Consider the following 27,568-nt stretch of genomic DNA (forward strand, 5'->3'; position numbering starts at 1 on the left):
GGATGACTTGCCTCCATATTTCCAGTGGTTAGCCCAGAGTTACGAAACCGCTTTCTTATAAAGCTGGCTGTGGTGTGTTCTTTCTGACGTCACTTCCTGTGTGGGGCGCAGTCTTTCTGGTGTCACTTCCTCTCCGAACTCAGTTTGTAAACGATCAATGAGTCCATACAAAGCTAAGTTCCAGAGATTCAAGAATTACACGGCTGACTTACCCGTGTAAAAATTTGTCCGAGGAGGGGGACCTTAAACGATAGTTTAATGTGACTGAAACGGGGCTTAGGCTAAATAATTATTCGTGTCTACACGACTTAGTGTAGACATGGACTCAGAAGTAAACTACATCTCTCATGATCCCTTGAGCAGAGCGGGGAACTTCCTGCAATGTTTAAATCAGAAGTATGGACACATTTTTGGTTTAACGGTGATCAAAAAAACAATCAAGGGAAAACTATGTTGGAGTGTCTCTCTCGTCGGTCTGATGAATAATTAGACAAGCGGTTATTTCATTTTGGCATAACTGCTCATGTGGAAGAGCGAACATGCAAAAAAAAAAAAAAACACTGCACACCGCGACATCTACGAGTGGGGGAATGAGAGTTATATAAGCCACCAATTAATGACCCGTCACCCATAAGATATCTTTGATGTGAAACCAAGAAGACACTGAGGCCAAACATCAATTTCTGAGGTATTTATATTGCTAAAAGTTTAATTGTCAGGTAATCTCCTGAGAATTTGCATTCTCCAAATATGGGGGTTGGCAACCCGCGGCTCTAGAGCCACATGCGGCTCTTGAGCGACACACTGGTCGCTCCGTGGAGCTTTTTCAAAAATGCAATGAAATGGAAAAAAATGGGGAGAAAAAATATATTTTTTGTTGTAATGTGGTTTCTGTAGGACGACAAACACGACACAAACCCACAGTTTATTTAATAGGTTTGTGTTTCTGCTTCACTGATGAGAGTATTTGGTGAGCGCCGTTTTGTCCTAATTTCAGCGGCCCTTGAACTCACCATTGTGTGGACTGTGACTCAACAGTTTGTTTACATGTACAACTTTCTCCGACGCTGCCAGAGAAAGATGTGTTTTATGCCACTTTTTCTTTGTCTCATTTTGTCCAGCAAAAGTTTTATACTGTACGTGGATGTACAAAGGTGAGCTTTGTTGATGTTATTGACTTGTTATGGAGTGCTAATCAGGCATATTTGGTCACTGTGTGACTGCAAGCTAATCGATGCTAACATGCTATTTAGGCTAGCTGTATGTACATATTGCATCATTATGCCTTGTTTTTAATATTTGAGCTCATTTAATTTCCTTTACTTATGTCCTCTGTGTATTTAGTTTATTTATCAATGTTTCATGACACATTATCTGTATGTAATATTGGCTGCATTTCCATTTGTTAGTGTGCCATGTTGTTCCAGACCACAGCAAACGTTAGCCAGCTTGCAAAGATTGTAATAAATCCTTTATTTGGGGACACACATCTATACCTTTGGTAATTCTACGACAGTCATTCCCAGGAGTTATATCACCCTCTGAGAAATTTTACTAATATTTTCCAATATTGTAGAAATGTGTAGAATAAATATTACATTTCAACATTTCTGTTAACGAAGATTTGCGTCAGCCTGCGACACATAGTCATTTTGATAGTAGGTTATTATAGGTAATATAGACACTTACATCATGTGTTGCCTTCATTATAACACTTATATAAGACTTTTTAAAGTCATTTTGACAGTAGGCTAATATAGGTAATATAGACACTTACATCATGTGTTGCCATCATTATAACACATATATCCATCCATCCATTTTCTACCGCTTGTCCCTTATATAAGACTTTTGTTTTGCAGCTCCAGACAGATTACTTTTTTGTATTTTTGGTCCAATATGTCCTTTTTCAACATTTTGGGTTGCCGACCCCCGTCCTTATACAAAAATGTCTTTGAGGAGGACAACACATTGTTTTTAAATTTTTACACTGAATTTTACATTGACAGTTTTAAAGACACTCAACTAAAAGTGTTGGGTTTGGCATACACTGTTACCTGAAACAGTTGATGTTCCTGCACTATTTTATGCACTTAAAACTACATCCTTGTAGTGGCGTGGCTGTGATGGTAGAGCAACTTGAGGGTTCCATGTTTGATTCCAGCTTCCGCCACCCTAGTCGCGGCTGCTGTGTCCTTGGGCAAGACACTTTACCCACCTTGCTCCTACTGCCACCCACACTTGTTTAAATGTAGCATAAAAATGTAGATAATAGGTTGCACAATGTAAAGCGCCTTGAGTCTCGAGAGAAAAAGCGCTATGTAAATATAATTCACTTCACTTCGCTAATGACTACGATTAGAACTTTCGAGTTAGGTTTGTGTTCAATTACAATAAGTTTGTTTATCCTAAATATTCCTGCTACTTTATTGTACATACTATGGCATTTTTACCAAGTCTTCTTAATTTTTTGACAATACCACATCAGTACAGTATTGTGGCCTTAATAACGTAACAATATTGCAGTGTGAGATTTTGACATTGTTACATTCCTAGTAGATTTATACCTAATCGAGCTGGAATGAAATTCTTAGCTTTAACTTTGATAACAAGAAATACACGGAGAAGTTGGGACATAGCAAGTGGTACTGCTTTTACTTCAAGTAAGTACAGTAAGTCTACATTTTTTTTTTCTTGATAATGTTTACTTTTTAAATTACTTTAAAAGGTAACATTGGTGACTTTGTATCAGACATACGTGTGGAGTCCCCCAAGGTTCAATCTTGGGGCCGACTTTATTTAACATCTATATGCTCCCACTAGGACAAATCATGCAAAATAATAACATTGACCATCATTGCTATGCCGATGACACCCAAATCTATGTAGCGCTATCACCAAATGACTATCGCCCCATAGATCTTCTGTGCCAGTGCATTGAGCAAGTCAAACACTGGATGCGCCAAAATTTCCTACAACTAAATGAAGATAAAACTGAGATAATTTTTTTTGGTGCTTAAAAAGAAAGGTTTAAAGTCATCCAACACCTTCAATCACTGTCCCTGAAAACCTCAAATAAAGCCAGAAATCTTGGGGTTATTTTAGATTCTGATTTACATTTCGACAGTCACATCAAATCAGTAACAAAATCGGCCTACTATCACCTCAAAAATGTAACAAGATTTAGAGGGCTCATGTCAGCTTAAGACTTAGTTAGAAAAACGTGTACATGCCTTTATTACCAGTAGGCTAGACTATTGTAATGGACTCCTTGCAGGTCTTCCCAAAAAAACTGTCAGGCAGCTACAGCTTGTTCAGAACGCTGCTGCTAGAGTTCTAACAAAGACCAAAAAATGTGAGCACATTACACCAATTCTTAAATCCTTACATTGGCTCCCTGTACATCAGAGAATTGATTTCAAAATCCTCCTGCTCACATATAAATCACTACATGGTCTAGGGCTGAAGTATATCACCGATATGCTCCCACTAAATAAGCCCTGTAGATCACTAAGATCTTCTGAGACCAATCTGTTAGTGGTTCCCAGAGTACACTCAAATCAAGGGAGAGCATCATTCAGTCACTATGCAACAAATAGCTGGAATAAACTTCCTGAAGATGTCAGACTTTCCCCAACTCTGACTACTTTTAAAATTAGACTGAAAACTTTTATGTCACCTTAGCTTTCAGCTAAATCTTTTAACTTTTTACGTCCGCACTGTTTTTATTTTTATTGTCTGCATTTTAATTTTGCTTTTATTTTCTTTCATTTCACTTTGTTGTCTGTGAAGCACTTTGAGTCCGCCTTGTGTATGAAAAGGGCTACACATATAAAGTTGCCTTGCCTTGCCTTGCCTACTTTAAATCCGAAAAGGTTTTTCAAGTGAAATGCCAATTATTTTGTTCCAATATACATGTGATATGAAACACAATTTACATATTGAAATCAATGACTACAATACAGTATACAGTAAGTATGACAGCTGTCTTGCTCCCTTCTTCTCCAGGCTGACCACTGGGAGGCACTATGATGTAAAGCAGGCGTAAGGCAGTCCCACTCTGTAATGTAACGCAGACAAGGTCAAGCACACGGTGTGCTTAAAAATGAATGAATTTCCCACTCTGTGTGCCGCCTTTCACTATGTTCAAAGGAGACAAGGGAGACTTATCTTGCATTTACGGTCTTACACAGAATCTACATTTTCACCAAGGCATTGAAACAAGATTGCCCATGAATGCATTTTTTTTGTGAGCCTATAACTGCACTTAAGTAAAGTAGTGCTTTTCAAGGCAAGACGCACAAGGGAGGTTTATTCCAAGATTGGGGTCAGTTGAATGCACCTGCATAATCGCTACTCATAGTTACTCTGTTTATGCTCAGTCATATTGATTATTCTTATCCATGCTGTCTTTTCCAGCAACTGATACCCTTCCTCGAGGATGACGGCACCAAACATGATGACCACTCAGCCGGCCAGAACCGCCCTGCCGCCGAGGACAGAAGAGAAATCCTGGAGGTCAACAAGGTATTGTGTTGTCAATACGGCCACGCTCTCGGGGTTACAAGCATCAAGTTAATGATAAATTGCCCAAACGTTTGTACCTTGTCTGGGCAGCCATGATGTTTCATAGGATGAAACTTTATCACTACATGTCAGCCAGAGATTCGATGACTCTTGCAGACGAGCTTGCACGAGTTAAAACGGGATTTACTACGTTTGTCTGCAAAGCTGAGATCTCTCCTGTCGGTATGGTATACGCTTTCAAACACCTGGGACACAATGTGAATTATCGCAACCATCTTTCATCTGTGCGATTCCGCCAGCTCCCTATACTTTGCTTTATCTCGCCAGCTTCCTGTTATTTTTTCGAGGGAAATCCCTCCAGACTTCCACTCGTTTAATAGAATAATAAACTTAATTCAATATTTTTCTGACCTTCGGAAGATCATGATGTGGGCCAACTGGGAGAGGCGCTGCTGAGGAATTTAGGGAGGACATTCCTGTATGCGTGCTTGACTGTGATGGGGTTTAAGGTTTTACAGAGATAACATTTTAGCAAAGCAAATTTAGCAAACATGCATGATGCATGTGGGACTTGTCCTTCCCCAAGCCAATCGTGCCAACACTTTTTTTTGTGCCTTCTGGGTTTGCTTTGAGTGGGTGGGTAAAAAGAGAGAAAAAGCAAAGTTCTGTTTTCTTTTATGAGTAGTTTTATGAGGCGGCTGTATCACTGATTCGTAATGAAAAACATTTAGTAGTTTCTTGACTTATTCTCACATGTGAAACAGATGGTTTCTTTGGGAAAGGGGCAGCATTCATTATCAAGTTCAAAATTGAAGTTGACATAGCCAGCATGACATTGCACAGGATCGCGTGACATAACAATGGCATGGTTTGTACTTATTACACCAGCTTGTAACGTGCATGTTGGTTGTAATTTTGATGATCCAATTTGGAGACGTTGAAATCGCCATGTAAAATCGTTAATGCTAATCAGTAGCTCGTATATGCATATGTAAGCATCAGTGACGTGCGGTGAGGTTCATGGCTGGTGAGGCACTGACTTCATCACAGTCAGATTTACAAACATATGAACCCTAAAGAGTATCTTATTCACCATTTGATTGGCAGCAGTTAACGGGTTATGTTTAAAAGCTCATACCAGCATTCTTCCCTGCTTGTCACTCAGCATCAAAGGTTGGAATTGGGGGTTAAATCACCAAAACAAATTCCCGGGCGCGGCGCCGCTGCTGCCCACTGCTCCCCTCACCTCCCAGGGGGTGATCAAGGGGATGGGTCAAATGCAGAGGACAAATTTCACCACACTTAGTGTGTGTGTGACAATCATTGGTACTTTAACTTAACTTTAACTTTACACATACAAACTGTAGCACACAAAAAAGCACATTTACTAAAAAAAAGTGTTATTATGGTCTTACCTTTACTTATAAATGAAGTCCATGCGCAGCTCCTTTTGAACAAAAGCATTGATAACTTGTTTATAGAAGTCTTCCTTATCTTTCTTCAGTTTTAAAAGTCTCTCTGTCTCGATGGAGATCTTCCTTTAAGTATTACCTCCTGCTTCGATTGAAAGTCCAGTTTAGAAAACTGTTTTATTTTAAATATGTAATCCTCCATGTTATTAGTCCAGGCAAGAGGAAAAAATAAACGATCGCTGCTAATTGTTGCTGCTTGTTGTCACTTCTTCTGCAGCCGAGTAGTCCTATGAATGCTCCCTGGGATCACTACCGCCCTCTACCACCAGGAGGCAGGATTACTGCGAGCCTCACACAGTGCGTCTTCGCAGCAGTTTTATGATTGCTCAGCACAAGAAATACGTTACACACATACAGTTGTTGACAAAATACACTGTACATTATATACCTGAGCTAACTAAACTATAGAAATGTATAATATAATTCATATAGCAATACGGTCTCACTGCACAGCAGGCCAGCAGTTAGCCGAGTCATTGCGCAATCCATGTTGAGGCACTGAGTGACGTGCCTCAACTGGCTGCTGACTCACCGCATGTCTCTTCTCAGTATTTGAATGGCAAATGTGAAAATTCAGCGATTTTGAATAAAAATAATCTAGAACTGGTGAAGTTAAATGGAAAATAACTATAGTATAATCACTGGATACATATAACAATTTAATTTTTTTTTTCTTTTTACATTTTTTTTCTTTCCATGATGGCACGTGAGGCCCCGCCTCACATGCCTCCCCTGACTGCACGTCACTGGTAAGCATCAAGTTAGCACATTTTGAACAGTTGAACGCTTTCTATCAGGTACGCTTGCTTTGTTGGCATGGAAAATTGCTTTCAATACGAGGGATGAGTATAGTTCACATCTGAAACGATACAGCGCCAATTCCTCGGAATCATAACCAATACTCAAACGCACCAATTGTCGGTACTTTTGTGTGTTAAAAAATATTAATTGTTTTTGATAATAAAATCCCTTTTTTTTATTGCAACAATTGAAATGAGCTGATTATAACTGCTGTCCAGTGCATCTATTTTCTACCGCTCGTCCCTTTCGGAGTCGCAGGGTGCTGGAGCCTAACCCAGCTGCACTCAAGCGGAAGGCAGAGTACACCCTGGACAAGTCAGCACCTCATCACAATTGTTAATTTATTCATTTGAAAGTATTACATTAAGTTGCAATTACAGTTGCAAATCCAAGACGTTAGATGGCAGTAGTTTATATAGTTTATGGTGTTTGTTTTTTCTGTTGCGTCCTAAAGTTAAAAAGTTAAAGTACCAATGATTGTCACACACACACTAGGTGTGGCGAAATTATTCTCTGCATTTAACCCATAACCCTTGATCACCCCCTGGGAGGTGAGGGGAGCAGTGGGCAGCAGCGGTGGCCGCGCCCGGGAATCATTTTTGGTGATTTAACCCCCAATTATACTAATACTAAAAAGTATTAATACTATAAGTATTGTAATTATTACACACCAGCTGTTTGATTGTAACGTTCATCTTAATTGTAGTTTTAATTTACACGTTTGAAGGTGTTGAAATGTAAAATTGCTAATGCTAATCACTAGCATGTCAATAGCTAAGCAGCGCATTTTCGGAAAAGTGGAGCCGCAATTTTTTTTGTTGGCATTGAAAATTGCAACGTTACCAAGAGGTAGTTTGGCTGAGTTAGCAGTGAGTGCTGCTGGAGTGATCGCCAAGTGCGGAAGTCGACAACTGGGCGTGACGTCACGAGCAACCTCGGTATGGTAACAAGTAAAGGTGTAAAAAAAAAAAAAAAAAGATTTTTTTTCGAATGAATTGCGATTTTTATTTGTAAAGATTCTTAAAGGGGAACTGCACAATTTTTTAATTTTGCTTATCATTTACAATCCTTTTAAGAGACCAGACAAATTTAGAATTTTTTTGGCAGTCTAACATATAAAAATGGGCTCGTTGTTGGTGGCAATCAATGCAGCTAATGGCTCAATCAATTCTACCACTAAATCACTTTAAAAATGCATTAAAAAACCATCATCAATACTTTATTTACGTTCCGTAACTTGTATAATAACCAAGCTGTAGCGACATTGTTATTGTAAGAGCAAACGCTGAGGAACTCTCTTTCTAGCGTACTAACACATCGGCGTACTTCAGTATTAGCCGTAGAAGCTAACTACGGCGAGAGATAAGCTAGCTTCTACGTCAACATGAAACATTGTTTGAGTTTGTATTGCACAACAAAATGTGATAAGACACCAATCTGTACTGACTGAAAAACCTGAACAATATTATATATAAAGTGTGACTCGTCCAGCTGGCCAGGTACGTTTTTCCGGTTAATGATGTCGAAATGGCTTGGCTTCAAGTTTCACATTTTGCAGCTTCGATTCACTTTCACCTCACTCTCTCGGCTTCCGTCTGCTCCAACGTCTCACTCTTCCTTCCTACTGGCTTCTAGAAGCAGTAGTTCATCCTCCATAAATTCAGATTAAAAAAGATAAGGTTTGGTCCAAAAATAGTCTTCTTCGTTGTTTGTTACCGAATCTGCCGTGATTAGAGCACACTCGTGTTTGTATCCGGAAGGGGTTGTTGTCAGAAGTCAGACGTGCACTGCTATGGAAACGAAAATACATGCACCAAGGAATTAGTTCCTGCAATGATTAAAATGACCAAAATACAGTAAATACTGTACATATTACATCATGTTATGAACATGTCTGTTACTACATGATATACGTATATAGTTGCAGTGTGTATATAAAACATTGATGGAGGGTTTTGAAGTTGTTTTAGGGGCTTTGATGCTCCAGCGGTGACTCCCATTAGCCACATCTTCCAAGTGTTCATCATCTTTAAAATCTTAATAAAAAAAGCCGTGTGTGTTCTTGTCTCATAATGATTTTGAACAATAAGCAAAAAAAAAAGTGCAGTTCCCCTTTCAGTCGTTTCAAAAAAATTACAAACTGGTTTCAAATTAAAAAAAAAAAAAGTCCTGTCCATAGGTAGAACAAAACCAGTTTTCTTTTAAGTAATATAGGGGGAAAAAAGAAAAAAGTAATATAGAAATTAGAGATGTCCGATAATGGCTTTTTTGCCGATATTCCGATATTGTCCAACTCTTAATTACCGATTCCGAGATCAACCGATACCGATATATTCAGTCGTGGAATTAACACATTATTATACCTAATTTTGTTGTGATGCCCCCTGGATGCATTAAACAATGTAACAAGGTTTTCCAAAATAAATCAACTGAAGTTATGGAAAAAAATGCCATCATGGCACTGCCATATTTATTATTGAAGTCACAAAGTGCACTATTTTTTTTAACATGCCTCAAAACAGCAGCTTGGAATTTGGGACATGCTCTCCCTGAGAGAGCATGAGGAGGTTGAGGTGGGCGGGGTTGCGGTGGGGGGGCGGGGGGGGGGGTGGGGGGGGGCTATATTGTAGCGTCCCGGAAGAGTTAGTGCTGCAAGGGGTTCTGGGTATTTTTTCTGTTGTGTTTATGTTGTGTTACGGTGCGGATGTTCTCCCGAAATGTGTTTGTCATTTTTGTTTGGTGTGGGTTCACAGTGTGGCGCATATTTGTAACAGTGTTAAAGTTGTTTATACGGCCACCATCAGTGTGACCTGTATGGCTATTAACCAAGTATGATAGCATTCATTTGTGTGCGTGAAAAGCCGTATGTATTATGGACCCGCACGCAAAGGCAGTGCCTTTAAGGTTTATTGACGCTCTGTACTTCTCCCTACGTTCGTGTACCACTCCGTACAGCTGCGTTTTAAAAAGACATAAATTGTACTTTTTGAAACCGATACCGATTATTTCCGAACCGATATTACATTTTAAAGCATTTATCGGCCGATAATATCGGGCTGCCGATATTATCGGACATCTCTATTAGTAGCCAGCAAGAAGGTATATTTTTGACGTGACAGATTGTAAACAGAGGTCACAACACCCGAAGTATATTACCTGAGGGGGCGTGGCTACAGGATAGAGTTGCCAAATAAGGAAACTTTTTCTGAGTTCTTCGCATGCATGTTATAGAATTTTACATTACATTTTTTAATGATAATAATGTTAATGTTGTTATCTACTTAAAAAAAAACAAAAAATTATGTGGTACATTAAGTACATTAAGTAGACATGTAAGTGTCAAAAAGACAGCCAAAACAGGTTGGTAGATGAGAATAAATCTCAAGGTGAAATATAGTGTAGAAATGCACCTAATTACAGGAAATGTATAATGATTTTCAAAATGTTCTTTCGGGGCTTGCGTGGTAGCACTTTGTGTCGATATATAGGGCTGCCGGTGGAGCTTTTCAATCTGGCCCGCCGGATATTCCCAAATAATAATTTTTTTAGATCTTTAAGATGAAAACTGTAGCTGCCATTATGATGTACAGTGATGTTTTCAAATTACTGAAGTCTTGAACTAAACAAAGTATTTCAATGGTTGGAATTTTCGCTTTTGCATGATATACTAGTTATTATGGTAATCTAATTAGTTACTATGGTAATCTAAGTCACAGCAGCTCAGACAAGGCACCAAGCAGTGTGGGTGGGGAGCGTTTCCACAGTGTTTCCAGCCTGAAATGCGGGTGTCAGGGACAGACGCGGAAGTAGATTTTTACAGCTAAGTTCTAAAGCTTAGTGATGTATCAGATGTATCACATTGTAGGTGTTTTGTTTTTTGTTTTTTTACCCTTCGCGTTCATATTTCGCTGTTTGTGTTGCATTTTTGTTGCGTTTCGCTTGATTGTAAAATATGTTGATAGAGAGGGGGTGTGACGTTCATATGTTGTCAATATTCAGTGTTTTATCGGTCATAGTTAATATTGTAAATCCCACATTCTATATTTTCATGTACATTCTGGGTGTCTTATTCAGTAAAAAAAACGTAAAATTCCATTCCGTTTTTTAATGCGGTCTGTCATAACGTTTTTAGCATTCAATCAGACATTATTGTGAGGTCTTGTATTAGTGTTCCTAAAAATCAGATATACCGGCACCCAGACACATTTTTTTCTCTGAATTTGGCCCCCCCGAGTCAAAATAATTGCCCAGGCCTGCCATAAATACATTGAAAAATGTACAATTAATACTAAAATAATGTGATTAGTATGGGCATTGGTATCGCCAGAAATCAGGAATCCGCAGCATAAGAACCTGGTCGGAACATCCCAGAGTTTACACCACCAAATGTTATTTGGATTTTAAGGTTTTACTTTTATTTAGGTGATTCTAGGCCCAACGTGTGTACACTGTGTTAAAATATAATAAAAATAAGTGTCTAGTCACACATGAGAGGCTGTCATGAAAAAAGTAAACAAACTGAGGCAACCTTAACCGGTTTTGGCAAGTCAGGTATAGAAATAAACACAAAAGTACATAAATACGCTAAAAAACTTCCCAAGACCCCACTCCTAAGGGTTAATTTAAAACAACAACAAAAAACTGATTTTTAGCTACAAACAGAAAACTTGAAAGAAGTACAGACTGCACATGGTGCAAGGAAACAATGCCTTTTATTTCTTTTGGGTGAGCTGTTGACTTTTTGAGTGGCCTCAAATGTCAACACACTCTTAAGAGCTTTTTCAAATGTGTTACCTGTCAAATGTGTTTTCGCCCCGGTCTGATAGAGGTGCCTGTGGTGTGCAGCGCAGATAATGCTTCTTTAAACCGACGCACTGAGTTGTCAGTCAACTCCGAAAGTATTTTGTAGAGATTGCAGCCTCCATTCTGACAAATACAAACCGGACACACTTATAAGCTCCACATAGAAGAAGCCAACAAAACATGAACCTTTTTATGAAAAACATTTCAAGGAGGGAAAAAGCAGAACGCCACATAATCAGAAGCATGATGTTTTTAATACAAAAACATGGCAGAGTGAATTGCTATTTTATAAAAGTGCTGACTTGGTACAAGGACAGTCTTGTCAACATTAAAAAAAAAACTTCACTTGGTGTAGCACATTATTTCTCAATTATTTTCTGTCATGCCCCATCCCCCGAGGTTATGGACATTGAAATACTGAATTGAAGTATTGAGAACAGGATCTTTTTTATTTGTACTAACTGTCATGATCCGTGGCCCGGATCATGTGTTGTTATATTATGTTAGTTTTGGACTCCCATAGTTCCTGTTTTTGTGCACCCTTGTTTGTTTTTAGTTACCATGGGTGCTTATTGTTTCCACCTGTCTCTGATTGGTGCTCGGGACGCTCACCTGTTTCCCGAGCACTAATCACAGGGACTATTTAATCCTGCCTTTGCCGGTCAGTCGGCCTGGCTTCATTGTTTGTTGAAATTAAGTTTGGTCTTCGTGTTTCCTAGCTTATGATTCCTGCTCTAAGTTTTTTCCTTAGCTTCCCGTGCAATCGGCACGCATCCCTTTTGCTTGTTTTCTGTTTTTGGTACTATGCGTTATTTTTTGATGATTAAATCATGTTCCTACCTGCTCGCCTTGTCCGGAGTGGTCCGTCTGCATCCCGGGAGAACGAACCCCGCAGTAAACTGCGACCCCCCCCCCCCCCCCCCCCCCCCCGTCATGACACTAACCTCTGTATTTCTTGGTGGCACCAGCATTTTTTATATAATTGGTTAACAACAGATTGTCCCTGATCACATCTGAAACAATTTACACAAATTTTCAAGTTAAATTTATAACTAATTTTCACTTTATAACTCACTAATTTTGAACTCAATTTGTAACATTTAAATAAGACTACCGTATTTTCCGTACCATAGGGGGCACAGGATTAAAAGGCACACTGCCGATGAATGGCTCACCAGATTATAGGGTGCAGTAAAAGAGTTTTTTAATTTTTTTTTCTAAATTGAAAACACTTCCTTGTGGTCTATATAACATGTGATGGTGGTTCTTTGGTCAAAATGTTGCATAGATTATGTTTTACAGATCATCTTTACGCCGATTTCTGACAGTCGCTTCAGGATGCGCCGTTTTGTTGGCTGTCTTATTTACGTGGCTCACCTTCGGCAGCGTCTTCTCCCCGTCATCTTTGTTGTAGCGGTGTAGCGTGCAAGGACGCAAGTGGAAGAAGTGTCAAAAGATGGAGCTAACTGTTTTAATGACATTCAGACTTTACTTAAATCAATAACAGATCAACATCTCCTCATCCGGAAACAACAACAAGGCCGCAAATGTGTCCCGTGAAAAACCGTCTGACTGGAACTCTCTAATAACTAAAGTTCCTTGGGTGAATAATGTAAACTCACTACACCGGTATGTTTTAGCGCTTTCATGGCAAGTTTACTAACAGATTTAAGTAAGAACTTTACACTACTTTATATTAGAAATAGCAACAGTGGAGGATGAATGTCCCATAACAAGAAGATCGAGATAAAGAAGAAGCTTATCGACTACGGTGTTGTCACGGAATACAAAGGCGGATACGCGCAGTTTTTCAGGATTCATGCAGATCCCAAATACAGAACAGCAGGTACCAGAAGGTAAGAAAAGTTGCTTTTGCATAATATTGCAAAACAAAATGCCAGATAATACCTTACCTTATACACACACACCATAATAATACTTATATGTTTAATGCGCCAACATCAAGCGGTGCGGCTTCATAGCTTACCAAAGTTGTACTAAAACATTTTGATAGATTTTTGAGCGCCGTGTGTCATGTTCTATATTTTCAATGGAACATATACAATTTTGGTGTTGTTTACTTGAGTCATATTGCCTCCATTGTGCAGTCTACAAGTATCTCCTATGTTTGACTGCTTCGAGGTCGGTAAGCAAAACCAGAATTATTCCGTACATAAGGCGCACTGTCGAGTTTTGAGGGGGAAAAAAGGATTTTAAGTGCGCCTTATAGTCCGGAAAATACGGTACTCAAAGTGAAAATGGTTTACTGGGATGTTTTTAAATTTAATTTTATTTGTATTCATGATTTTTATAGACCTAAAGGTTTATTTTGCAATTTACACAGATGTCTAGAGGGTGCTAATGTTCCAATGTATTTTACACGGTATATACCACCCTCTTCCGGCTTCTAGGACATAATGACGTAACTCCGTACGTAACGCATGCAAGCGCATTAGTTTTGGGTGTTGTTAGCTAATAATAGCGATTTGGATAGTTAGTGTTAGCTGTCGTTGAATGTATATTCTATCATAACAACGTGACTGCTAATTGTTTGTTGCTTCTCTTGGACTGTTTTTGTGTGTGCATGTACATGTTGACGAGACAGGGTGAGTGACCGCCATAAACACCAATCATTTTATCCGGGCCAGTAAAAATGTTTACCACACAAACTTAGTAATTGTGAAAAATATAGACAATTGTTGAACAATTTTGTTCGTTAAATCATTACTGGTAACATAAGTTTGCTTTGAAAAATGTAACTCTGAGCAAGTTGCAAACAGCCCTGTTAAAAGTGTCATATTATGATTTTTTTCCTACATTTAATACACTTCCTTGTTGTCTACATGTCAACTGGTGGTGTTTTGGTCAACATTTTGCATAGATTCTCTTTTAAAAACCATCTTCAAGCTGCTTTCTGACTCTCTTCAGAATGCGCTGTTGTGTAGGTGCTAAAGTCCTCCTCCAGGCCAAGCCCATTTAAACTATTTTACTCTGCAGGCCAAAGTGGCCCAAATCAGAATTTTCCTAATTAAGTTAAGTTAAGTTAAAGTTAAAGTACCAATGATATTCACACACATACTAGGTGTGGTGAAATTTGTCCTCTGCATTTGACCCATCCCCTTGATCACCGCCTGGGAGGTGAGGGTAGCAATGGGCAGCAGCGGTGCCGCGCCCGGGAATCATTTTTGGTGATTAATCAGATTTTTTCCAGCAGATTGTTTACACTTCAAGTAAAATGTGATTTTTTTTTAATCAGAATCCAGTGTAAACGCGCACAGGCCCCAAATGTGGCCCCAATGTGGCCTCGACGTCACTTGCATGCAAACTTCGATAAAGTGAAAACAAAGGAAGTTGACCGGGAGGAAGTCGCTATTACTACAAAATAAAATAAAAGTCGCAACACCTTAAAAATTAGTGTTTATTTACGTGAAAAAAAATAAAGTAATGTATGACTGGATATATATATATATATATATATATATATATATATATATATATATATATATATATATATATATATATATATATATATATATATATATATCAGTGACGTGCGGTGAGGTTCATGGCTGGTGAGGCACTGACTTCATCACAGTCAGATTTACAAACATATGAACCCTAAAGAGTATCTTATTCACCATTTGATTGGCAGCAGTTAACGGGTTATGTTTAAAAGCTCATACCAGCATTCTTCCCTGCTTGGCACTCAGCATCAAAGGTTGGAATTGGGGGTTAAATCACCAAAAATGATTCCCGGGCGCGGCGCCGCTGCTGCCCACTGCTCCTCTCACCTCCCAGGGGGTGAACAAGGGGATGGGTCAAATGCAGACGACAAATTTCATTACACCTAGTGTGTGTGTGTGACAATCATTGGTACTTTAACTTAACTTTAACTTTACACATACAAACTGTAGCACACAAAAAAGCACATTTAATAAAAAAAAACGTTATTATGGTCTTACCTTTACTTATAAATTAAGTCCATGCGCGCCGCAACTAAAGCCCTCACTTAAACTTTCCACGTGCAAGATTGAATCTATTTAAAAAAGTGTAACCGAGGGTTTATAAATGTCGCCTATACTGTATGAAACTACAAAATAACAAACACGGAGGCTCCAGTTTACACGAGGACCACTTAATTTACCTTCTTTCAAAAACCTCCGCTCCACTCCGTGTCATCACTTCCGCTCTTAGCGCCTTCAAAATAAGAGCTCAAGGCATATACTGTATAACAGCGCATAACAGAAACTTAACATCACAAAGAGGAAAGCCCATGAAAATAGGTTACAAAAGTTATTTATAAGAAGCCAAAAAGTGCAAAAACAATAATGTTCGTGTTGGAGGAGTTGTGAATTAGATACACCTGCAGTCTGCAGGTGTACCTAATGTTGTGGCCCTGCAGTCATTCACAACTCCTCCAACACGAACATTATTGTTTTTGTACTTTTTGGCTTCTTATGAAATAACTTTTTTAAATAGATTCAATCTTGCACGTGGAAAGTTTAAGTGTGGGCTTTAGTTGATATAACAATTCTACGGCGGGGGTGCAGGAGGCGGGATTACTGGAGCCTCAGCCAGTGCGTCTTTTGCAGCCGTTTTATAATCGCTCAGCACAAGAAATACGTTAAACACATACAGTTGTTGACAAAATACACTGTACATTATATACCTCATCTAACTAAACTATGGAAATGTATAATATAATTCATATAGCAATACAGTCTCACTGCACAGCAGGCCAGCAGTTAGCCGAGTCCGGAATCCATGTTGAGGCACTGAGTGACGTGCCTCAACTGGCTGCTGTTCACCGCACCGTCTCTTCTCAGTATTTGAACGGCAAATGTGAAAATTCAGCGATTTTGAATAAAACTAATCGAAAACTGGTGAAGTTAAATGGAAAATAACTTTATAGTATAATCACTGGATACTAGAGATGCGCGGATAGGCAATTATTTCATCCGCAACCGCATCAGAAAGTCGTCAACCATCCGCAATCCACCCGATCTAACATTTGATCAGAACCGCATACGCCCGCACCCGCCCGTTGTTATATATCTAATATAGACGATGCAAGGCATTAGTGAGGTTATAAAGCTTTTGCCTGTTAAAGAAAGGAGACTGATCCAATGCAGAACAGACATTCGCGTGCCACGCTGTCACGACCCAGACGCACACCAGTGCGCAATCATATGGGAGCCGCGCTGAGCGCACCTCCAAGCGCGTCTCGCTGCCGGCGACGGCCGGGTATATGGGCCCGACGCTCCAGCGCCATCCATTTTCAGGGCTAGTTGATTCGGCAGGTGGGTTGTTACACACTCCTTAGCGGGTTCCGACTTCCATGGCCACCGTCCTAGCTGCTGTCTATATCAACCAGGGTGAGCCCCACCCCTTTCGTGAGCGCACTGCGCGCGGAGTGACCCCTGTTACGCACCCCCGGCAACAGGGGTGGCGGGCAGGTAAGCTGCGCGGGCGGGGCGCGCGGAGTGACCCCTGTTACGAGCCCCCGGCCACGGGGGTGGCGGGCAGGTAAGCTGCTTACCTGCTGCACGTGACGCCGGCCGCGGCGAAGGCGGACGAGGCGGGCGGTGGGCGCGGTGGTGACCCTGGACGTGCGTCGGGCCCTTCTCGCGGATCGCCTCAGCTACGGCTCCCGGTGGGGCCCTCTCGGGGGAAGGGGCCTCGGTCCCGGACCCCGGCGAGGCGTCCCTTCTCCGCTCCGTAAAAGTGTCCATCTCTTTTTTTTTTTTTTCTTCTGTTGTGGCATATGCAGCAGGTGCCTGCTCGTTTTTCGTATGTGAGTAACAACATTTAACTATGTATATATATTTCCGAATTGGTTTAACTGCCACCCGCCTGAATCTATTTAAAATCTTTTTTTTTTTTTATTTCAACCACCCGACCCGACCCGACCCGCGGATAAAATCTAATTTTTTTCAATTTCATCCGCCCTATCCGCGGATAATCCGCGGACTCCGCGGTTGTGCCCGCAAACCGCGCATCTCTACTGGATACATATAACAATTTAATTAATAAATAATAATGATAAATGGGTTGTACTTGTATAGCGCTTTTCTACCTTCAAGGTACTCAAAGCGCTTTGACACTACTTCCACATTTACCCATTCACACACACATTCACACACTGATGGAGGGAGCTGCCATGCAAGGCGCTAACCAGCACTCATCAGGAGCAAGGGTGAAGTGTCTTGCTCAGGACACAACGGACATGACGAAGTTGGTACTAGGTGGGGATTGAACCAGGGACCCTCGGGTCGCGCACAGCCATTCTTCCACTGCGCCACGCCGTCCCTACAATTATAATTATTTTTTTTTCTTTTTGCATTTTTTTTCTTTCCATGATGGCAGGTGAGGCAGGGCCTCACCTGCCTCTAGTGACTGTACGTCACTGATATATATATATATATATATATATATATATATATATATATGTATATATATATATATATATATCCAGTCATACATTATATATATATATATATATATATATATATATATATATATATATATATATATATATATATATATATATATATACATACATACATACATACATACATACATACATACATACACAGTAGGGTTGTCCTGATACCAATATTGTGGTACCGGTACCAAAATACATTTAGAAAATGGCATTGTTGGCTTTATTTTAACAAAAAATCTTACGGTACATTAAACATATGTTTCTTATTGCAATCGAAGAACAATTTTGGCCTGAAATAAAATAGTGAACATATTAGACAATGTATTGTAGTAGTAAGTAAGCAAACAAAGGCTCCTAATTTGTCTGCTGACATTTGCAGTAACATACATATTGTGTCATTTCTCATTCTATTATTTTGTCAAAATTATGAGGGACAAGCTGTAAAAATTGATTATTAATCCACTTGTTCATTTACTGTTAATATCTGGTTATTTTCTGTTTCAACATGTTCCATCTACACTTCTGTTAAAATGTAATAATCACTTATTCTTCTGTTGTTTGGATACTTTACATTAGTTTTGGATGATACCACAAATTTAGGTATCAATCCGATTGCAAAATGTTGTTACAGATCATACATTGGTCATAATCAAAGTCCTCATGTCCCGCAGATGTATTTTCTGAGTTTATAAACATAATATGAAAAAAATATAGATGTAGTCATAGTAGTATGGACTAGATACGCTCTTGTAGTTGATATCATTACAGTGGATGTCAGGTGTAGATCCATCCATGGCGTTTGTTTATATTAAGGAACAGCGTCATTAGCGGTGACACCGGTGAGCTACAGTGTGTAGTGAAGCATGTTTAGCTATTCCTCGTCCTGCAGGGATGATACTTGTAAAAAATGTACATTATTCGTCGCCATGGAGGCGAGGATTAGTGATTTAGAAGTAGCTAAAACACTGCCCACTGCGAATGAATGTTTTTTCTGGAGCTAGCTATCCATGTCTTAAAGCACCTCTTCCTGAGGGCGTTTCAGTGTTATAGCTTCACCTTTGATGTTAGTTTTTAGGCCAAAATACATCCGTTCTCCCTTTTCTGTCTACACATACTGTCTGCTTGTAAGTACTGCTTGATTGTGCGCTGCCAAACATGCTCCTCTGCTCGTAAAATCTGCAATGTCATGACGTCCCGTCATGCCCGTTTAAAACATTTTTTTTTTTTTAAATAAAAGGGGAACCGGTACTTTTCAAACAGAGTATAGTACTGTTTTTGATTCATTAGATACTATTACTATACTATTAGATGATACTATACTACTACCGGTATACCGTACAATCCTAATATATAGCGTAATATATTTGGTAGAATTCTAATCTTTTAATGGCTGTTGAGTAGAAGAGACACGGACAATCTACGTGAGCTTTATTTTTCAACTCACATGTAAGCAAATGCGCCACAGCAACCATTCTGGTCCTTTAACAATCGCTATTTCTTCGTAATCAAAATATGTATTTATATATTACATATAGCCTATTATTTGCGCACTATTGACAAGTGATGCACCGAAAATCCGGTCATCTTAAATTGACTTAGCTCACCAAAAACGGATGTTGTGATGAAATATCCACTTCCGCTGGCGACTGCGTCTTTCCCGGTGCACGTGAATGACGTAGCTCGCCCATAAGCTGACAAAAAAGTTACATTCAGGTCGCATTGCGTTTAGACTGAAGTCACATTTGAGAAGATCAGATTCCAATCAGATTCAGGACTATCTCCTGATTTGGCCTGAATCTGATGCCAAAAGATCAGATTCGAAGCACTTTGGAGCGTTTAGACTTGCAAAAAAATACAATCTGTGTCACTTGAGGGCAAATAAGTCAGATTGTGTGTGCAGTGTAAACGTGGCCTTAGACCATGGGTGTCAAACTCTGGCCCGCAGGCCAAATTTGGCCCGCCGTGTAATTTCACATTGCCCTTGAGGCGATATCAAATTAACACTAAAGCTGGCAAAGCCGCACACCGCATTCACCGCTAATTCTAATACTTGCAAACCCTCCTGGGAGTCTTCCAAACTTCAGCGCCCCTCCCGAAAATCGTCACGTCTGCTTTTCAGCCAGTCCAACGAGTGCCGGCCCCAGTCACATGCAGCTTCTGCACACACACACAATTGAATGCAACGCATACTTCATCAACAGCGATACAGGTTACACTGAGGGTAGCCGAATAAAAAACTTTAACACTGTTAGAAATATACGCCACACTGTGAATCCACACCAAACAAGAATGACAAACACATTTCGGGAGAACATCCGCACCGTAACACAACATAAACACAACAGAACAAATACCCAGAACCCTTTGCAGCACTAACTCTTCCGGAACGCTACAAGGTGTGTGTGTGTGTGTGTGTGTGGGGGGGGGGGTTGGTGGTAGCGGGGGGTGTATTTTGTAGCGTCCCGGAAGAGTTAGTGCTGCAAAGGATTCTGGGTATTTGTTCTGTTGTGTTTATGTTGTGTTACGGGTCGGATGTTCTCCCGAAATGTGTTTGTCATTCTTGTTTGGTGTGGATTCACAGTGTGGCGTATATTTCTAACAGTGTTAAATATTTTTATTCGGCTACCCTCAGTGTAACCTGTATCGCTGTTGATGAAGTATGCGTTGCATTCACTTGTGTGTGCGTGCAGAAGCCGCACATATCTTGTGACTGAGTCTGAACGATGTTAGAATGGATGAAAAGCGGACGCGACGATAGCTCGTAGAGTACATCAAAGGCAGTGCATTTAAGGCAAAGACTGTGGTCCGGGTGGACGAGATATAATGACTGATGAACATCTTCGTTCGATAATGAAGGTTGCCTCAGCTCAAAGCCTGAGCCCCGACATTAATGAACTAGCATCCAAGAAAAGATGGCAGGTATCTGGCTTGAGCACATCAGATTAGGTGTGTTGCAAACTGAGCAGTTTAAAGTCCTGAATGGTTGGTTTATTCATTGTTATTTCATTTTCAAATGTATTAGCCTGTGGAAAAAGTTAATGTTGATATTTACCTCAGAAGGCTGCAAATAGAAAAGAGGCATTACATTTTTATTTAAATTGTATTTGATATGCAATTGATATTTTTTAATTATTATTATTATTATTTGAAACTCGATTTTGCATGTCACTATAAAGTTATATAAGCCTTGCTTGTTCAATATTCAATGCAAAACTTGTTTGGGTCCCTATTAAAAGGTTAATTTGTTCAACCTTGGCCCGCGGCTTTGTTCAGTTTTAAATTTTGGCCCACTCTGTATTTGAGTTTGACACCCCTGCCTTAGACTGTGTCTCTGTCCTGTCAGCAATATTGCAGATTTTAGCGCTTCCATATGGTGTCTACAGACATACGTTAGAAATATAAGCTACCTTTTATTTGATGGCAATAAGGGAGTATGCATGTGCATGTAAGAGCCAGTCTGCCCCACAACAAGAGGCTAGAGTAAAATAAGGAACTTGTAGACTACAACTGAAAAAAAATGGCGGACTCGCTCAAAGGTTTTTGGGTTAACTTTTACCATGGAGATATCCACTGACGTAACTAAGGCGAAAAACGTCACAATCGTCTGAAATACCAAATAGCTCGTTTGGAGCAAATTCGGAAGAAAACAAGATTCTTTTAATAAATACCTACGCCACGCCTCCCTAGTTTAAATTAAAATTTTAGAGATTTATGGGGATCTAAATTACACAAAACCAGGTACAACAGGTAAGAAACGTTGGTTTTAGACAATAGGACCCCTTTAAGTTAAGTACCAATGATTGCCACACACACATTAGGTGTGGTGAAATTATCCTCTGCATTTGATCCATCCCCTTGTTCACCCCCTGGGAGGTGAGGGGAGCAGTGAGCAGCAGCAGTGGCCATGCCGGGAATAATTTTTGGTGATTTAACCCCCAATTCCAACCCTTGATGCTGAGTGCCAAGCAGGGAGGTAATGGGTCCCATTTTTATAGTCTTTGGCATGACTATGCAGGTGTTTTGAACTCAAGACCTACCGATCTAAGGGCGGACACTCAATGTAAACATTGGTCACTTGTTAGCTCTATCAGATTGTTCCTTTTCTAAAAAGGTATATGACTTTTTAAAATGTGTTATTTTTGTGCAAATTTTCGCCTTGCAATGTGGTGAACAACTTTGTTTGAGGCCAACAGTGCTTTTTATTTACTGTCGCAATACTCCTAAAATGACCAGAAAAAAAGTATTGTGGCTTAGTGACACAAATGGGGTGTAAGTAAGGTCTTCATATACCGTCTTAATTTGTTGGGTTTCATGCGGTCTACTGCTAGAGTTTTGAGGAATGAAACGCACACGGGTTTTTCCTCATTTCCTACCGTATTGACGGTAAACCCAAGGGCTATGTCAGTTCCGTCTTATTTCCTGACTTCATTTCGGTTATCATCACTTGTTTTCTTAGCCTGTCACGCCTCCGCCCTTTTTCCTTTTCATTCCTGTCACAATCTTCTTCCAGCATCTCTCCGTCAGCTCTTTTCAGCTGCCTTCGTCTGTACTACTCCGACTGGGTAGAACAGGCCGCCTGTTGACTAATTGGAGCACTGCTGCCGTCTTGGTGGAGGCTTGTGCATTGTTCAAGCATGAGGGACGTTTATTATCTGTCATTGCTTTCTTTTTCAAACTCCAACAATACATTCACAAGGAAACACTTTTGCTCTTAGGTAGGTTCAAGCAGGTCACGCAGTATGCAGGCTAAATTTGACTTCTACCTCCTCTTTGTTGGACTCTGGTACTGCATGTTACTGTGTTTCAGTTCAGTTCAGTTTCAGTTTATTTGGAACATGCATACAATTACAATGTAATGCATCACATATTTCCAGTTGTTTCATTACAACATGTCCGAAAAGGGGTAAGAAGAAGCAGAGCTTATTTAATCCTACCCCTTTTCATTCCATAGCAATTTTATCCCATTTCCTTGTTCTCAGTAACAGAACAGTGAATAAATAAATAATATACCATAGTAAGTAAACATATATTAAATACATAAGTTAACTTTATCTCACAAGAAAAAAAAAGGGTTTAAGATGTTCATCATAATTATTGTTCTGTGTACTTTGTGAACACGTGTAGTGTGAACAGTCTTTTAAACTGAATCATATTGGTGCTTTGTTGGATTTCTTTGGTTAATCCATTCCATAATTTAATTCCACATACGGATATGCTAAAGGTTTTAAGTGTTGTACGATTATACGAATGTTTTAAATTAGATTTTTCTCTAAGGTTATATTTCTCCTCTTTTGTTGAGAAGAATTGTTGTACGTTCTTGGGTAGTAGGTTATAGTTTGCTTTATACATCATTTTAGCTGTTTGCAAATGCACCAAATCGTTGAATTTCAATATTTTTGAATCAATAAATAAAGTGTTTGTGTGTTCTCTATATCCAACATTATGTATTATTCTAATTGATCTTTTTTGTAACACAGTTAGTGAATGAAGCGCACATTTGTAGTTGTTTCCCCATATTTCTACACAATAATATAGATATGGTAACACTAGTGAGCGGTAAAGAATATGAAGTGATTTTTGGTCTAGAACATATTTCTCTTTATTCATTATTGACGTGTTTCTTGCTACTTTATGTTGTATATTTTGCACATGAGATTTCCAGTTCATTTAATCATCTGATATTACACCAAAAACAGTGTTTTCTTTCACCCTTTCAATTAGAGATGCCGATAAATGCTTTAAAATGTAATATCGGAAATTATCGGTATGGTTTTTTTAAATTATCGGTATCGTTTTTTTGTTTGTTTTTTATTTTTTTATTTTTTTTAATTATTAAATCAACATAAAAAAAACACAAGATACACTTACAATTAGTGCACCAACCCAAAAAACCTCCCTCCCCCATTTACACTCATTCACACTCATTCACACAAAAGGGTTGTTTCTTTCTGTTATTAATATTCTGGTTTCTACATTATATATCAATATATATCAATACAGTCTGCAAGGGATACAGTCCGTAAGCACACATGATTGTTCGTGCTGCTGGTCCACTAATAGTACTAACCTTTAACAGTTAATTTTACTCATTTTCATTCATTACTAGTTTCTATGTAACTGTTTTTATATTGTTTTACTTTCTTTTTTATTCAAGAAAATGTTTTTAATTTATTTATCTTATTTTATTTTATTTTTTTAAAGTACCTTATCTTCACCATACCTGGTTGTCCAAATTAGGCATAATAATGTGTTAATTCCACGACTGTATATATCGGTTGATATCGGTATGGGTAATTAAAGAGTTGAACAATATCGGATATCGGCAAAAAGCCATTATCGGACATCCCTACTTTCAATATCTACTCCATCTATTTGTAATTGTGTTTGACTTTCCCTTCTACTGTTACCAAATAGCATTATTTTAGTTTTACTGTGATTCAAAGATAGTCTGTTTTTGTCAAACCATCTGTGTAATAAATGTTTGTCTTTGAAAGTAAAATTGTACTATACTGCTGTACTTCTGAATTTCTGCTTCCATTACTAGGAGCAGAGTCGGAAATGCACAAGTTGTTGCATGAATATATGTAAGGGAAAGTGGGTGAAATTCATACACGTTACCTCCTTAAAGTTGCCATATTTCATTAGTTTGGTAGTTATTGATAGTGGAGTGCGACAAAGGTTCAGATTAAGCCCATCCTATGTTTTTTAATGAAGCTTTTTAGCATCTCTTGTCAGCTGTGGATGTGTTTTGTTTGGGGATCTGTTTGTACCGAGTGAGAGAGCGAGCGGTTTTGTTCTTTCTTCATAGAAGGAAGATTGTGTTTTCACTCGCACATCACACGCACATTCACAAAGTATGTATGTGTGTGCATGCAGGTTGAAGCCCTTTTGTTTCCCCCGCTCTTTATGTGCATTTCTGGCTCTCTACAGATATTGCATGCCAGGCTGTATGAGTGTGCCGCAATGATAATATCCTAGGTCAGGAGTGTCAGCGGCAGCAGAAAGGAGAATTGGTTATTTTTGTGAGCTCTGCAGCGCTCCCCTGGCTGCTTTTAAATGTTAACACAACAGGGAAACATTGCAGTGGACCTTGTGCTCACCTGCGTTTAGCTCTATGAAAAAATACAGACATAAAAACAAACAAAAAAAACTCAACCCAGGCAGCATTTTAACACAATGCCTGTACAAAACTGCTAATTTAGTTAAGATAAAATAGTTAATTGCGGTACAATCAATACAAACATAAATCAAAGTTCAAGTGCAGCAAAATAGTATTTGTTTTCCCCATTAGACACAGCGATTCATAACATATAAATAACCTTGTATGTGATGTGACCTTCCCTCCATGCATCACATTAGTATGCAAACTGAGTTCTGTCAATGGAGGTGTGTGTAGCTAGTGTATGGAGGTTTAGAAGACAAGGCTACTGAAATTTGCTCAGAACAGTTTCACGAGATATTGTGTTATGCCTGCTGATGCTAAAATCAGCATGCAAACATTCTCACAGAGAAACCGACATGTTTATGTTTGGAAGGTTTTTTGCTGACTTTGCAAACTCTGCCAGTTTTCATGTTAACAGCTCCCAAAAAATGTTACCATTATTAGAGATGTCCGATAATATCGGCCGATAAATGCTTTAAAATGTAATATCGGAAATTATCGGTATTATCGTTTTTTTAATTTTAATTTTAATTTTTTTAATTAAATCAACATAAAAAACACAAGATACACTTACAATTAGTGCACCAACCCAAACAACCTCCTTCCCCCATTTACACTCATTCACACTCATTCACAGAAAAGGGTTGTTTCTTTCTGTTATTAATATTCTGGTTCCTACATTATATATCAATATATATCAATACAGTCTGCAAGGGATACAGTCCGTAAGCACACATGATTGTGCGTGCTGCTGGTCCACTAATAGTACTAACCTTTAACAGTTAATTTTACTCATTTTCATTCATTACTAGTGTCTTTGTAACTGTTTTTGTATTGTTTTACTTTCTTTATTATTCAAGAAAATGTTTTTAATTTATTTATCTTATTTTATTAATTTTTATAAAAAGGACCTTATCTTCACCATACCTGGTTGTCCAAATTAGGCATAATAATGTGTTAATTCCACGACTGCATATATTGGTATCGGTTGATATCGGTATCGGTAATTAAGAGTTGGACAATATTGGAATATCGGATATCGGCAAAAAGCCATTATCGGACATCCTTAACCATTATGGTACATTTGAACTTTCTTAGTCAAGGTCATACAATTTAGAGCAATCAGCATTTAAAAAAATTTGCTTCTAAAGTTGCTTACATTTTGCCCATCACCCACAATCCCTCTGTGAGACAAGGGCACACAGGTGAGGCATGTAAAGGGGATTCATCTATCCCGCCAATAAATCCCTCTAAAAAACATCCAAAAATCCGCTAACAACGCTCCATTTACATGCCGTGACCTGCATATTGACCAAGCTATAGTGACATTGCTATTGTAAGAGCTAACCTAGAACAACTACCGTATTTTTCGGGCAATAGGGCGCACCGGATTAAAAGGCGCACTGTCAATGAGCGGGTCTATTCAGATTTTTTTTCATACAAAAGGTGCACAGGATTATAAGGCGCCTTAAAGGGGTCATATGATTTTTTTCTAAATTTAAAACACTATCTCGTGGTCTACATAACATGTGATGGTGGTTCTTTGGTGAAAGTGTTGCATAAATTATGTTTTACAGATCATCAAGTAGCTTTCAGAGTGTCTCTTCAGGATGCGCCGATTTTTGGGCGGTCTTATTTACGTGGCTCACCTTCGGCAGCGTCTTCTCCCCGTCATCTTTGTTGTAGCGGTGTAGCGTGCAAGGACGGGAGTGGAAGAAGTGTCAAAAGATGGAGCTAAATGTTTTAATGACATTCAGACTTTACTTAAATCAATAACGGAGCAGCTTCTTCTCATCCGTGGCTCAATAATGCAACATCAACGCCGTAAATGTGTCCCGTGAAAAACCGTCCGAACGGAACCCGTGGGTGAATTATGTAAACCCACTACAGTTTTTAGCACTTTGATAGCTAGTCTACTGACAGATATAAGTAAGAACTTTACACTATTTTATATTAGAAATGCCAACAGTGGAAGATTAATGCCACATAAGAAGGTAGAGAAAAAGAAAAGCTTATGACTAAGGTGTCAGCACGGACTTCAATGGCGGACGCGCGCACATTTTCAGGACTTATGCAGATCCCAAATACACATCAGCAGGTACCAGAAGGTAAGAAAAGTTTGTTTTGCATAATACTGCGAAACAAAACGCCAGGTAATATGTCTGTTAATAGGTGCCATTTTGCTGTACTTATACACGCACCATAATAATACTTGTATGTTTAATGCGCCGACAATCCATTAAGCCTTGCGGCTTCATAGTTTACCGAAGTCGTACTAAAAACATTATGACAGATTTTTGAGCGCCATGTGTAATGTTCTATATTCTAAATGGAACATTTAAAGTTTTGTGTTGTTTA

General features: G+C 39.1%; 1 protein-coding gene across 2 annotated transcripts in view; it reads left to right on the plus strand.

Moving 5' to 3' along the window:
* The window catches only part of med30 (mediator complex subunit 30), a 142,247-nt gene that overhangs the window by 43,144 nt on the left and 71,535 nt on the right, over positions 1-27,568 (plus strand). For both annotated transcript variants that reach the window (XM_061982617.1, XM_061982618.1), the window contains exon 4: positions 4,420-4,527. In XM_061982617.1, the coding sequence (XP_061838601.1) occupies positions 4,420-4,527 (108 nt within the window). The remainder of the gene's footprint in view (positions 1-4,419; positions 4,528-27,568) is intronic.

The sequence above is a fragment of the Nerophis lumbriciformis genome, linkage group LG21 (genome assembly GCF_033978685.3).
Source record: "Nerophis lumbriciformis linkage group LG21, RoL_Nlum_v2.1, whole genome shotgun sequence".
Lineage (NCBI taxonomy): Eukaryota > Metazoa > Chordata > Actinopteri > Syngnathiformes > Syngnathidae > Nerophis > Nerophis lumbriciformis.